General features: G+C 50.4%; 1 protein-coding gene across 5 annotated transcripts in view; it reads right to left on the bottom strand.

Moving 5' to 3' along the window:
- Window positions 1-14,458, bottom strand: part of KCNQ1 (potassium voltage-gated channel subfamily Q member 1) — a 305,793-nt gene that overhangs the window by 68,803 nt on the left and 222,532 nt on the right. For all 5 annotated transcript variants that reach the window (XM_081062874.1, XM_081062870.1, XM_081062871.1 and 2 more), the window contains exons 12-13: window positions 5,710-5,785; window positions 381-475 (exon numbers count right to left, since the gene is read on the bottom strand). In XM_081062874.1, the coding sequence (XP_080919000.1) occupies window positions 381-475; window positions 5,710-5,785 (171 nt within the window). The remainder of the gene's footprint in view (window positions 1-380; window positions 476-5,709; window positions 5,786-14,458) is intronic.

The raw sequence follows: 14,458 nt of genomic DNA, 5'->3' as shown, positions 1-14,458 counted from the left end.
GCTAGCCCACCGTGGAGGCACAGCCGGTCTGAGTCTGTGCGGGCCCCCAAGGGGCACACTGCTTCCAGGTGGTCAAGTCCTCCAGGCTCCAAGCCAGAAGCCAGAACATGCGGGCTCCCACTGGTCAGGGTTCCCAGCTGCAGGGTCAGGGTGGGGAGACCCCAGGGGTCGGGCCTTGTGTCTGGCAGGGTCTCCTCTGGCTGAGGGTGTTCTGAGGCCGGCCAGGCCCTTGCTCAGAGGGGTGGGCTGGGCTGTGACATGTCCTGCAGCTCTGAGCGGCGGGGGCGGTTGGGGCTGGAGCGGGAAGGGAGCAGATGTGCGTGTGCGCCCAGCCCAGGCCCCGCCTGCCCCGCCGGCCCCGCCGGCCCCACCGTGCCCACCTTCTCTGCAGCTCCTTGATGCGCACCATGAGGTTCAGGTGGCCTTGGGAGTACTGCTCGATGACGTCCCGCACGTCGTAGGGCTTCCGAGCTTGCTGCAGGCCAGAAGGCATGAGTCACTGCCCGCTCTGTGCCCCCGGCTCAGCGAGAGCAGACAGTGTGGGCGCTCAGGGTCTTTGGGGATTTAAGGAGATCACCCACGTGGTGCGACAGGCAGGCCTGGCCAGAGCACACGCCTGGAGGTCACCAGGGGCTCGGCTACCCCGGGCCTGGCTGCCGGGAGCTGGGATGCCCTGGCCGGTTGGCCGGCCCCTCTGGGCCTCAGCTCCCTGCCCACTCACCTGCAGGGGCCTGCCCACTCTCCCTTTATAGGCTACCAGTCCCCATTCTCAGGTAGCCTGGGAAGAACTGGCTCAGCTGAGGGGCCAGAAGAGCAGCATGGCCACCAAGTGCCACCAGGAGGGCACAACTACATGTAGCCATTGCCTGCCTGGGCTCCAAGCTGACTCTCAGCACACTCGCTGGCAGGTGCACCCACTTTTCTCAGGGTGGGGTCGTGGCCCACCATGCACCCTTCCCAGGCCGTCTCCAGTGCTGGGTAGAGATGACCCCAGGTGACAGCCTTGGCTTGCACGGCCTGCTCTGGGTGACAGGCGTCCCACTGGGGCTCCAAGGCTGCTGGGGCAGAGGGATGGTCCCACAGCAGGCCTGTGGCCATGGGGGCAGGCGCCAGCTCTGAGCCCATAAGTACACCCGGGGCTCAGGTGTAATCACCAGAAACCACAACAGAGGGAAGGAGGCTTCTTGTGATGTCAGAAAAACCTCAAGCCGCATTTATGGCCTCATTCCCAGGAGCCCGTGGGCCGAGGGGCTTGCCCAGGTAGCAGCAGGCCAGCCGAGTGGGGTTTGCTGGCCTGGGAGTCCTTTCACCTACACAAGCAAGCCAGAGCCACGTGGGGACATTGGCCATCTCTCTCTGCGGGGCTGTGGAGGTGTGGTGGGGGAAAGGAGGGGGCTCAAAATGCTGCACTAGCACTGATGAGTGATGGGGGGGCGTTACTCTCTCGTGCTGGGGAGGGTTAGGGCTGGGTCTCAGCCCTGGGGCCCTGGGGGACACATCCTCCCCACCCACCTGAGGCCTACTTTTCCTGGGAGTGCCACCCCGCAAACGAGGGCTATCCTGATCTGAGGGCGTGGCTACCTCTCCCTTCCCAGAAAGATGAGGCACCCCCTCAGATGTGTGGTACCTTCAGACCTGCCCAGGGGCTCTGCCCGCAGTGTTGGCAGATTAGCAGATTTCTTACAACTCCCAAAGTTGTTCTGCACCCCAGGAATGCCAAAGCAGGCAGTCGGTCTCCTCCCTACTGGGGGCTGGGCACCAGAAGTCCAGGGGGGCCCTGGCCCCACAGGATCCACCAGACAAGTTCCTCACAGGCATTACCTAGCCCCTCTTTGGGCCCTGAACACAGGCCCCTGAGATGGGGGTGCTGGGATAGAGCCCACCTTCTCAACATCATAGCCGTGCCCCCAACGGGAAGACCTGCTTCAGGAACACCCTACATCACTAAGCCTGTCATGGGACCCTGGGGTCATGCAGACCCTCTGGCTCTCCACACACTCAGCTTAATGACAGTCATAAAAATGGCACTAAGGTACAGGCTAGTGATAATACACCCAGGTTTTAGCTTTTCGGTCTATAAAATGGGGGATGAACCCACGCTTCCCTTCGGTGAGATGGGGAGCTGAGCCTTGCTCCTCCCACCTGTAAGACAGGAATGCTGAGCCCTGCTCCTCCCGTCTGTGAGACGAAGATACTAAGCCTCGCTCTTCCCTTCTGTAATATGGGGATGCTGAGCCCTGCCTCACTCTGGCTGGCAGGGAGAGAGTGAAGATAAAATAAGGTGGTAGGTGAGAAAGATGAGGGAGTCCCGAGCCAGCCCATGCCAGAAGAGCCAGAGTGGCTGTGAGGGGAGCTGTGGCTGAGCCCAGACTCTGAACTGATCCTCAGTGCACACAGAAGGTGGCCCTGACTTATGATGGTCAGCCTCCTGGGAATCAAAGGACTCTGGGAGGTGTGTGGCACCTCCAGCCATGTGGGTGAGGTCTGGCTGGGTTCAGAGTTCAAGGTGGTGCAGGCCTGGCCCGGGCCTAGTGAGTCCCTGTGCTGGTCACCCAGCCAGCCCGGGAGGCCATGGGCCACTGCGTGCAGGTGACTGGGCAGTTGAGCATGTTAGAGACCGCTGCGTGCCATCGTGAGTGTGAGTGACGAGGGCGGGTAGGAGGGTCAGGGTAAGGGTGTGTGTGTGTGCGTGTGCATGTGTGTGCCCACATGTGTGCAGTCTGCAGGAGCGGGGTGGGTGGGGCCAGTGAGCAGGGTCTCCCCTGCCTCGCCACGTCCAGGGCAGAGACAACAGAAGGGTCAGCGATGCCCAGCTGACACCCAGGACCCCTGGGACTTAGCTTGGAGCTGACGAGCTCCCCTCAGGGTCTGGTTAGTGCTCCCGGGCCTTTGTCAAGTGGCTGGCTGGGCCCTGGCTGCAAAGACCATCTCAGCTTTCTCTCTAGAGCTAATTTCCTCTGGCGGCAGCAGCAGGAGGCTGAGATGAGTTGAGATAATGCTGGGCTGTCCAGACTGACCGACGGTGGACATGGGAGTTCAAGGCAAACTTGAAAGGCTAAGAGGCTCTGGCTCCTCTGGCCAGACAGTGGGGCGGCCAGCCGGGTGGCAGGGGGGCCACCCGACATGTCTGCAGCCCCTAAGGCTAGAGGGGGTAGGGTGCAGGCAGACAAATACACAGGCTGCTGTGGGGGAGGGAAGGCATCCCGACAGCTGGGCCCGGAGTGGAGGCTGCCCCTGGAGCCCCACAGAGACCCTCACTGTTGGGGCTCCCTCCGCTGCCCCCAACGCAGTGGGTCCCTCCTCCCTGGAGGCCTCCACGCTGCTCCTGGAATTGAAGGCCAGATGGTGAGGCCGGAAGCAGCCCCAGCCCCTGGCCTTGCTCAAGCCTCTGTACCCCATAAGAGCAAATTGGGAGGCTCCCAGGAGCACCTCCACTCCAGGGCCCCCTTGGAGCCTGTGCACAGGGGAGGGGCAGAGAGCAGGGAGACGAGGTTGTCTGCCTGTTTCCAGAGGCCTACTGGGTCATTTGCAGGACCCCGGCCTGTCTCCCAAGGCAGAACTGGGACCCTGAACGTGGAAGGGGGTGCGGGGCTCCCACTGATGCCAGCAGCCAGTTTCTTCGTCCGCACTTCCGTGACAGAGTGTCTACCAGTGCCCATGTCTGCTCCAGCCCATGGTGCCCATCTGCCAAGGATAATCTCTGTTCTGAGCTAGAAACTGCCCACGTCACCCCCAAGCTGGGCCGCCAGGAGCCTCAAGGTTCCATCTACTCTGCTGGGAGCCCCCCAGACCCTGGAAACAACCCCCAGGAAGACTGGTGTCCACCCTGGCATAGCCCCCCAGGTCTCCACTGTGCCTTAGGCAGTGGGTCATGGGCTCTGACCTCCAGAGGCCTGCTCTGAAGCCACAGTGGCCCAGCTTCTTAGGCCAGGGACCATCCTCATCCTGGAGGAGCCCCCACTGACCCCTCTGCCCCCCAGATTGATATCTGTGGTTTTCGCTGTCCCTGCCAGGCTGCTCTCCAAAAAGGGTGACATATCTTGGCCTTTCTCAGGGCCTCCTCTGGCTTTGGGGGACAGTCCTGCCCATACCTGACCCTGGAGAGGGGTTCCTGCCTGGGAGGGTGCTAGCACTGCCAGGAAGCCAGCCCCTCCCCTCCCAGGGCCCCTCAGCTCCTTGCCCTCTGCTGGGCACTGCCAGGGCGGCCCAGAGCCCTGGGAAGGCGTGGCCACAGAATCCAGATGCCTTCAGTCCAGGGCCATCGGACCTCGCCCAGAACATTGTCGGGCAACCTCCCAGTGGTGGCCGTGCCTCTTGCCTTGACCATGAGACGTCCCAGGCCATGGCGGGAGCCTCAGGACAGCCCAGCCCACTGTGCTCAGACAGGCCTCCCAGGCCAGCTGATGGGGGCTGATGGGCAGGCAGCAGAACACCACTGAGGGACCGTGAGGGACCGTGTGTGCAAACCGTCCCTCAGAGGCGGCTGGCAGTGATGCCAAGGGGTCACACGCTGCTCTGGCTGCAGGAGGAGCTTGGCGCCAGGAAGGGCCTCAGCTCCGAGGGGCTACTTCTGGGGACCGCATCAGTAGTGGTCGTGGTCGTGGAGGAGGCTGCCTGAGAGCTGCCGTGGGCCAGGCCTGAGGTGCTAACCCCTCGGGCTCTTGTGCCCATTGCAGACGGGGAAGAAATAGCCAGTACTGCCTGGGGTGGAGTCTACAGCCAGGACCCCCCCGAGGCTGGCTTCATGACCCGGGTGGGTGGGGGCTTGCTAGGGGGCAGTGGGTGGGTGGGCTCGTGCCAGTGCTGCAGCCTGACAAGAATGGCTCTCGTCCCAGCCCTGCTGTGACCCCTCTGGGGGATGTGAACAAGTCACCCCCACCTTCCCTGCTTGGTGAGAGAAGCCCTAGGGGATCTCGTGTTGCTGCGAGCTCCAGGGGTCCCCCAACCCTGACTCTATCGGGCACTCACTTTTAAAAGGCACCCGTGGCCAAGCCTTCTGGAAAGAGAATGACCACCCTGAGGGTCCCTTTCCCTAAGTTTGCATGCTGGGCCTCTGTCCTTGGACCAAAGACCATCCCCACAGCAGAAGGAGGGCACTGAGCCTGCCACCAACTGGCCTGCTTTGGGGCTTTAGGTTCTAGGGGCTAAGGGACTGCTACTATAGACTCACCTCTGGAAGGAAGAGTTGATGGTGAATGGAAGCCCATGGCCTCCAGCCTCACCTCGTCAAGGAGACCCACCTCTCCCTGTAAAGGTGGGCCACCGCCTGGGGCACAGAGCAGGGCCAGGTCTTCCCTCCATTTTCCTGACTCACACAGGGTAGGAGATGGGGAACAAGAACTCTGAGCCAGTGTGGGATAGGGGTCTAGAGCCTGGGGGACACCACTTCCTCCCCAGGTAATGTGGGTGGGCTCTGCACCCTCTCTGAGTCCTGTCCACACCACCTGCCCATCATCAGGGGATAGGCGATGAGTCCCAGAGGCTCTGTGTGTCCATGGCTCTGGGCTGGGTCTCAGGGGCCAGGACAGAGGAGGGATGTGTCTTTCCAGGGCCCTGTTGTCTTGGGGATGGATAATGAAGCTGTCACAGGATATCTGATGGGTGAGGGGTCAAGTCTCGGATGTGGTAGGGAATGGAGACCTCACAGCCTCCACTGTGGGTGTGAGAGGGCCTCTAGGGCACTGGCAGGGGGCTCGAAGCAGGACTCACCTGAAATTTCTTCTTGGCCACAAAGTATTGCATGCGCCGAATGACCTTGATGGTGGCCCGATGGTGTTCCCGCAGCCTGCAATGGAGAACGGAGAGAAGGGCATGAATGGCCACCCTGCCAGAGGCTCGGAGCCTTCCCAGTGTCCCCTGCTGCATGCGGGCTGGGCCCTTCTAGAAACAAGGAGAATGCTGAACCCCATGAAATGGAGATCTTAGCGGCCACATCCTGGGCGTTGTGGAAAGGAAAGAAGGCTTTTAATTAGCGGGCTGATCCCAGAAGGACCTGTGCCTCGCTTGTCGCTCAGAAGTGGGGCAGGAATCAGGGTCCCTGGTTCACAATGGCTGTGCCCCTAACTCACGGCAGAGCCACAGAAGATTCTTTCTACCTTGGGCTTTCAGGGTCTTCACAAGTATAATGGGGAGAGATACAGATGACACTTAACGCCCCTTTCAGCCACGTTCTATGGCCACACACACAGGCATGCACCTGGAAAATGAAGGGACTGCAGGACAAATTACCAAGGACAGTGACTCCCTGAGCCAGTCTGCGAAGGGGAATGCACATTTCTGCTCTAAATTTCCTTCTAGAAACAAAGATCCTTCTAGAAATATTGCCAACAAAGGAAACACAACCATTGATACGAGGTCGGACAATTAAGTTCACGAACTCATCCTAGAAAAAGTGCTACACACCTCACTGCTGAATATCACTACAGTCACCTTCGAAGTCCCCCCCTTGGGAAGCTATGCACCAATGCCAGCACCTAGTCCACCCTTTATAGCAATTTTGGAACTCTTTTCCTGGAATGGCCATCAGTGCTGTCGTCATATTACCCTTGATGTCCTGAATGTCATCAAAATATCTTCCTTTCAATATTTCCTTTATCTTCGGGTAAAGAAAGAAGTCATTGGGGGCTAAATTAGGTGAGTAGGGAGGGTGTTCCAAAACAGTTATTTATTTACTGGCTAAAAACTCCCTCACAGACAGTGCCGTGTGAGCTGGTGCATTGTCGTGATGCAAGAGCCATGAATTGTTGGCGAAAAGTTCAGGTCGTCTAACTTTTTCATGGAGCCTTTTCAGTACTTCCAAATAGTAAACTTGGTGAACTGTGTGTCCAGTTGGTACAAACTCATAATGAATAATCTCTCTGATATCAAAAAAGGTTAGCAACGTCAGTGCAACAAGTTTGCGAACTTAATTGTCAGACCTCGTATATATGTGCATAGAGAAAAGACTGGCAGAAAATACATCCACAAGGACAAGCTGGGGTTTTTACTTTTAGTTCTGAAGCTCACATCCGACTAAACCTTCTGCTGAAAATACCAATAATGACCAGATGAAGCAACACAGCCCCCACCGTTGGGTGACAGCTTTGGAGAGTAACGAAGACCTGGGCGGCAAGGAGAAACAAACCCAGGGAGCCCACGTGAGCGGCTGTATGTCCTCCTCCTCCTTGGAGTATTTGTGAGCCTGTTGTGGGCATACAGGCTGAACAGAAAGCAGGGGCCCATAGGGCTGCTGACATAAGCAGGGGAGTCCAGGGCTACAAGGACAGCCAGGACTTGAAAGTACAAAATCCTGATCAACAGGGGACCACAGAGAAGTGAGCCCCCTTTCATACAATTTCCCCTCGAAGCCCCTGTGGATTAACCTGTGCACGTCTGGGGTGAGATTCTGATACACTGAGCAGAAAGCAGCTGCTAAGACAGCAAAAAGCTAAGCAGAGAACTCCACAGACTCAAGTCTCAGAGGAGAGAAGAACTGGGGTTCAGAATCTACCAAGGAGGGGGGGGCCCCAGCGAACAGCCAGGCTTTCAGTGGAAACCCTCTTCGCCTCAAATCATCTCAGTCGCTGCTTGAAGCAAGGTGCTCTGCCCTGCACCTTATGCATGCCAGAGGAAAACCAAATCACTGTAGGGAGGTAACAGCATGCAGCCCCTAAATTTTCCTAATACACAAAAGACTGGAAACCAAGAAAAAAACAACTACACCATAGAAACAGATCCAAAGATGTGGTCGGTTCAGTGCCTTACATACTTATGGCTCCTCCATCAAGAAATAGAGTTGGTTTTCCCAGGACTTGAATTTGGGCTGACCTTGACACTTACTGTGATGAAAATAATGTGGGAAGTCACACTGTGTATAACTCACGTGCTCTTGGAATGTGGCCATGAGAGCAAGCCTGAGCTGGCTAGTTGGAGAGGCCACGAAGAACTGAGGTGTCCCGGCTAAGAGCCAGTACCAAGCAGTAGACACGTGGGTGAGGCCGTCTTCGACCATGCCTCCCTGATAAGCCACCAGATGACTGCGGCTGCCTGAGTCACCCCACACAAAGCCAACAGAACATCTGCCTGGCTGAGCCAAGCCCAAATTACTGACTCATAGAATCGTGAGCAAGGAGAGCTGTAGTAGAAAGACATTAAAGTGAGGTGTGGCTCGCTAGGCAGCAGGAGATCACAGTCGAGGAATTGGACTAATAAGTGGCGTACTGCTCTATCCAATTCCTGAAACACATGTGCTGGTTCTGAGACCAGACACTGGGCAGAGGCTGGAAAACGAGGCAGATCATACGAGGCTGGACTTTGAGCATACTGTCATCTCCAATTGGATGAGACTTTGAGGTGTCTCGGAGGGGTGAGTGAATTGTGCGTTGGGGAGAATGTAAGAAGTTATGGCTAGAGGGAAGACTGTGGTAGACTAAAGATGGGTGCAAATCCTTTGCAGTTCTCCCCATCAAGGGACAAGGTCTGTGTCCACCATGGTGGAAGTGGACCACAGGTTCTGAGCTGTGGCCTCAAGAGACCTTGTAGCTTCCACTCACCCTCTTAGGCTGCCATGTGGACACATGTGAGCTAGGCTACTAGAAAAGCCAGGTGGAGGGCTGAGGCACCCTGGTGACAGCCCGACAGCTCCAGGCGTGTGAGGCTAGCTGAGACCATCCATTCACCAACAAGATGCCATCTGGATGAGCCCAAATGACACAACCCAGAGGAGCAGCCCTAAAATGCTGACCCACACACTCATGAGGAAACTGATAATAAGGTTTGCCTCAGAGTTTTTAGACGAGGACTGAAATAACCATGATATATAGATTCAAGAAAATACATGGCAAGGTGGAGAATTTCACCAGAGAAATAAAATCTATGTTAAATATTAAAAAATGGAAATTCTAGAATAGAAAGCACAATAACAGAAATTGAGAATGAAATAGATGAATTTGACAGCAGAGGAGACAAAGAAGAGAAGAATACTTGTGAACTGGAAGAAAATAGCCACGTTGGGGTATGGAGAGAAAGCAGAATTAAACAGAGAGAAAAACTGCAAGACATTTGAGAAATGGTTAAAAGTTCTTATACATGTGAAATCTCAGAAGGAAAGGGTATGCAATGGAGAACAAATAATTTTGGAGACTCGGTGGCTGATAATTTCCCCCAAATGATGGAAGATATCAGGCCACCAATTCAAGCAGCTCTTTGGGCCCACATTGGAGAGATGCAACGTACGCCAGACCCAGGGCCATCAGAGTGGCACTGTTGAAGACCAAAGGCGCAGGAAATGTCACAGGACCAGTGAAGGAAGGGGGGCTGTGATGGCCCATTATCCGGATGGCTGACTTGTCAACAGAAAGGATAAAAACCAGATGACAGCTTTAAAGTGCTCAAGGAAAATAACTATTAACTTAGCATTCTATACCCATCGAATATATCCTTAAAAATGAAAGTGAAATAAGCCACACACAGAGAGACAAATCCTGTGTGACCCCACTTCTATGAGGTCCCTAGAGGAGTCAGATTCACAGAGACAGGAAGTAGATGGTGGTGCCAGGGTCTGGGGAAGGAGGAGGGCTGAGGGAGGGGAGTGAGTGTTTCATGGGGACGGTTTTGTTTGGTAAAATGGAGAAGTTCTGGAGATGGATGAGGGTGATGGCCGCACAATAGTGTGAATGTGCTTAATGCCACTGAGCTGTGCACTTAAAATGGTTAAAATGGGAAATTTTACATTATGTGTATTTTACCACAATAAAAAAACAGGAAGGTGAAACCCAAACCAGGAGAATTCACTGCTGGGGGACTCCCTAGACAGAGAGAAATGACCCCAGAAGGAAGCTTGGGAATAGAGGAAGCAACTGAGAAGACAGAAAAGAACAGATTTGTAAGAAAGTTTAAATTAGTATGGACTAAAGTGATACTGTTTCATGAGGTTTAAGTATTACTAGAAAGAGAGAGGGAGGGATAGTTCATAATTTAAAAAGCAGTTAATTTGGTAGGGAGATACCAATTCTAAATCTGTATGCACCTAAAAACTAGCCCTACACACATCTTCATGCGTAAGTGAAAAGGCACGGTCCAGGTAGCATGAAAGGCAGAGGAGTCAGCGGGATGAACAGGGACAGCACCACGTGTTGTCAGGGAAATGGGAAGACTGCCAATCGGACGTTGACTCCAGTGAGTCAACGGTGGGTTTTATCATCTCTAGGCAACCACTGATGAAATAATAAAAGGATGTCAAATCAATAAGCTCATGGAGCATAAAAATGAGATAATAACAATATTTGATTACCCCAAAGAAGCAGGAAAGGAGATAAAGGAAGTGATGGAACAAATGAAAAACAAGAGTAAGACATTAGACTGCATGCACTACACAGGGACTAAATGTTCCATTAAAAAACCAAGATTGTCAGATAGGATTTAAAAACTTGATGTTACTTTTAAATCTTCTTTAAAATATAAAGATACAGAAAGGTCATCAGCAAAAGGATAGAAAAACATATATCGTGGTATAGCCAAGAGAAAGCTGGTATAGGTAAACTAACATCAGACAAAGTAGACTTTTATAAAAGTCTTTATCTCTGAGATAAAGAGGGATATTTTGTAGTTTAAAAAGTGGTCAAAATTTGCTAGGAGGATTTCAATTCTAAATCTGTATGCACCTTAAAACATAACCGTAAAACACATAAAGCAAAAACTGGCAGAACTAAAAGGAAAAAGAGAAAATCCACAATCGTGGTGGGAAATTTGAATAAATACACCTTTGTGGGTAATTGATATGAAAGCTTTGAAAACCTCAACAGAGAGACAAATGTGAATAACGTAACGACATGACCTAGTCAACACATAGACACCACTGTTCTCAGTAATCCAAGTGTACCTGGGACACTGACCAGACGAGACCTTACCCGGCCAGGGCTTTAGAAGAAAGTTCTAACCAATTTCAGAGAAATGAAAGCATGGATGTATGTACTCTGACCACAGTGAAATGAAGCTCAAAATCAATAAGAAAAAGACAACTTGGAAATCCTGGAGTGTTTTGAAATTAACCTAAGTAACTCACGGGTCAAAGAAGAAATCTAGTAAGAGTTGAAAAATATTTTTAATTGAATAATAATAAAAAAGTCACATATGAAAACACAGCTAAATCAGTCTCAAGGTATTATGAAGTAACTGCTTAAAGAAAAATTTAGGACCTTATATGCATATCTTAGAGAAGAGGAAAGGCTGAAATCTGTCTCAAAAAAAAAAAAAAAAAGCAAATTAAACCCAAAGAACATGGATGAAAAGAGATAATAAAGAGCACAACTCAATGAAATAATAAAAAAAGAACATTACATTAAGAAAAATCAGCACAGCCAAAATTTTATCTCTGAAGAGAGTAGGAAAATTGATAAACTTTTAGCAAGACTAAATGGGGGGGTAGGAGGGCACAAATTGCCAATGTCAGGAATTAGAAATTGAAAACCTTTATAGATTTAGAGATATTTTAAAAAATCTATTCAGAGGGTATTATGTACAAAAATAATTTTGATAGCTTAGATCAAATAGATTAATTTCTTAAAAACACAATATATAAAAGGAAACACAAGGAGAAATAAAAAATCCAGATTGCCCAATATGAATTAAATAAATTAAATTTGGAATTTTAACGGTCTTCCTTAGACACAATAAAACCTTTATTTAAGTCTAGATGACTTCACCAGTAGAGTCTTCTAAACGTTTAAGGCAGAAATAATACCAATTGTCTACAAATCTCTTTAGAGGATTTTCATGAGTCAGCATAACCTTGATGTCAGAACCTGACAAGAATATTTCAAGAAAGATAAATCACAGACCAGTCTCTCTCATGAACATAGATGCAAATATCCTGCCCACAAAACCAACAAATTGAACCCAACACCATATAGAAAGACATATGATGGAGTGTAGTTTAATCCGGTTATGCAAGGTTGGTTTAACATCTGAAAATCAATCAACATGGTTTACCACATCAACAGAGTAAGTAAGGAAAAACATATAATCAACTCAAAAGATGCAGAAAAACATTTGATAAAACCCAAGACCCATTCATAATTAAAAACACAACCCTAAGAGAACTGGGACAAGAAGGGGACTCCATTATGTCAAAAGCAAAAACAACACAGAAAAAAACCAAACTAGCAAACATCATTCTAAATAATGAAATATGACACACCTTCTTCCTGAGAGAGGGAACAAGACAAGGATGTTCGCTGTCCCCATTTCTACTGAACATTGTCCCAAAAGTCTCAGTCAATACGCTGATATAAGAAACAAGGCATAGAAAATGGCATGATTGGACGGGAAAAAAGGAAACCGTCATCATGTGCAAATGATGTAATCACAGACGCAAAAAAAAAAAAAATCCTAAGAACTTTCAGATGCACTATTCTACTGCTAAATAAGTTTACCAAGAACACCGGTTTTAACGACAATATACAAAAATCAGTTGTAGTTCTATGGGCTAGTAACAAACCATGAGAAAAGGAAATAAAAAGATAGCATGGACAACAGCATCAAAAACCATAAAGCACCTAAGATAAATCTATTGGAATGAGCAAGATCTTTACAGAATAAAGCACGACACATTAGTGACAGAAATTAAAGAAACCCTATCTGAATCGAGGGGCGTAGTATGTGTATGAACTAGAAGACTCCACCCATATTTGTAAGATGCTAATTCTGAGGTATGGAGTCAATGTGATTCCAATCAATACCCAAGTGTTTTTATTTACTTTTAATTTGAGGGAAATGTTCAAGTCGATTCTAAAATATTTATAAAAAATTGCAACAACTGTGTATATTGCCAGGTGGGTACTAGACTAATTGGGTGGGGGGGAGCACAGCATAAATTATACAAACATCTAACGACTATGCTGTACACCTGAAACCAATATAAAATAATATTGAATGTCAACTGAAACTGAAAACAAATATTTTTAAATAAAACATGCATGAAAAAGCAAGGAGCCAAGAATAGACGAGACAATTTTGAGGAAGAGCAAACATACACTGGCAGAGTTCAAGGCTCACTGCAAAGCTACGATGACTCACAGTGTGCCAGCTAGCTGCAGCATTACATTACATCGTGCACACACGGTATTAGGTAGAGGACTGCTGCAATGGGACTGAAGAGAACGTCCCGAAGGATAAATGCACATCGGTGGTCCCTTGGTTTGTAACCAAGTCACTGCTTCAGTCTAGTGGGGGAAAGAACCTTCTTTTCAATAAATGATAGTGGAACAATTTGGATATCGATAGGAGAAAATAGGCACCATTATCCCTGCTATGCGGCAGTCACAAGATTTAATTCAGGTGAGCTCCCAGACCTAACTGGGAAGGCAGGGACAATCGAGTGTGAGGAGAGCACAGGAAAACACCGTCAAGACCTCGGGAGGGGCCAAGGTTTCATTACCAAAACATAAGAACTAACTGTAAACAAAAAAGATCGGACGTGTTGGACTTCCTTAAAATGAAGGATGTCTATACATTGAAAGACATCATTAAAAGAATGGTAACCACTCTACAAGCTGGGAAGGAGTAGTTTCTGGTAAAGGGCTTGTATCCGGCATATAGCAAGAACTCCAACATCCGTAAGGAAAAGACAATATGATTTTTTAAAAACGGACATGGGATACCAATGGCTCTTCACCTGAGGACGTCCGGTGAGCCCAGGAAAGGTGCCCAGCATCCTTCCTCATCAGGGAGATGGGGATGAAAGCCAAAATGGGGGACCATACACGTTCGCTAAAGTGGCCAAACTTAGAAAGACTGACAACATCGAGTGTTGGTGACGACACGCAACTCCCACGCGCTGCTGGTGGGAACACAAGCTGGTTCAGCCACTGTGGGACACCATCTGGCAGTTGTCCTGGGCCCTCATTGTGACCCGGCATTTCCACTCCCCCAGGGAAATCAGTGTACATGTCCACCAAAAGACACCTTCCAGAATGTTCATAAGAAATACAACCCAAAGTGACAAACGTCTAATTGCAGGGGCAAGACAAGCAGAGGGTGGTGTGTCCCCACCACAGAATGTCATACAGCAACACAAAAGGACACCTTCCTGACCTCCACACAACGACATGCAATACGCAACGAGAAAGAACCAGCTAGTGACAGAGGTGCCACGGACGAATCTCAGCAGCGTTTTGTTGTCTGAAAGAAGCCAGTGAGGAAGATACTCGTGTGCCCGATTCCAGGCCGGCTGAAGAACAGGCAGACGAATGTCTGGCCAGCAGAGTCAGCATGGCGGCTGCCTCTGGGAAGGGGCGGGCTTCCCTGGGAAGGGGCGGGAGGAAACGTCTAGTGGGGCGGAAATGTTCTGTCTTGATCTGGCGGTTTTTATGTAGCGTATACGTTTGTAAAAATAAGCCGTTCTGTCATTTAAGATTTGTGACTTTACAACAAATAAATCATGCCACAGTTTTTCAAAAGGCTTTCAAGATGAGCGGCTTTT

Source organism: Rhinolophus hipposideros, assembly GCF_964194185.1.
Source record: "Rhinolophus hipposideros genome assembly, chromosome: 10".
NCBI classification, from domain to species: domain Eukaryota; kingdom Metazoa; phylum Chordata; class Mammalia; order Chiroptera; family Rhinolophidae; genus Rhinolophus; species Rhinolophus hipposideros.
This window is presented reverse-complemented; position numbering and strand designations above follow the sequence as displayed.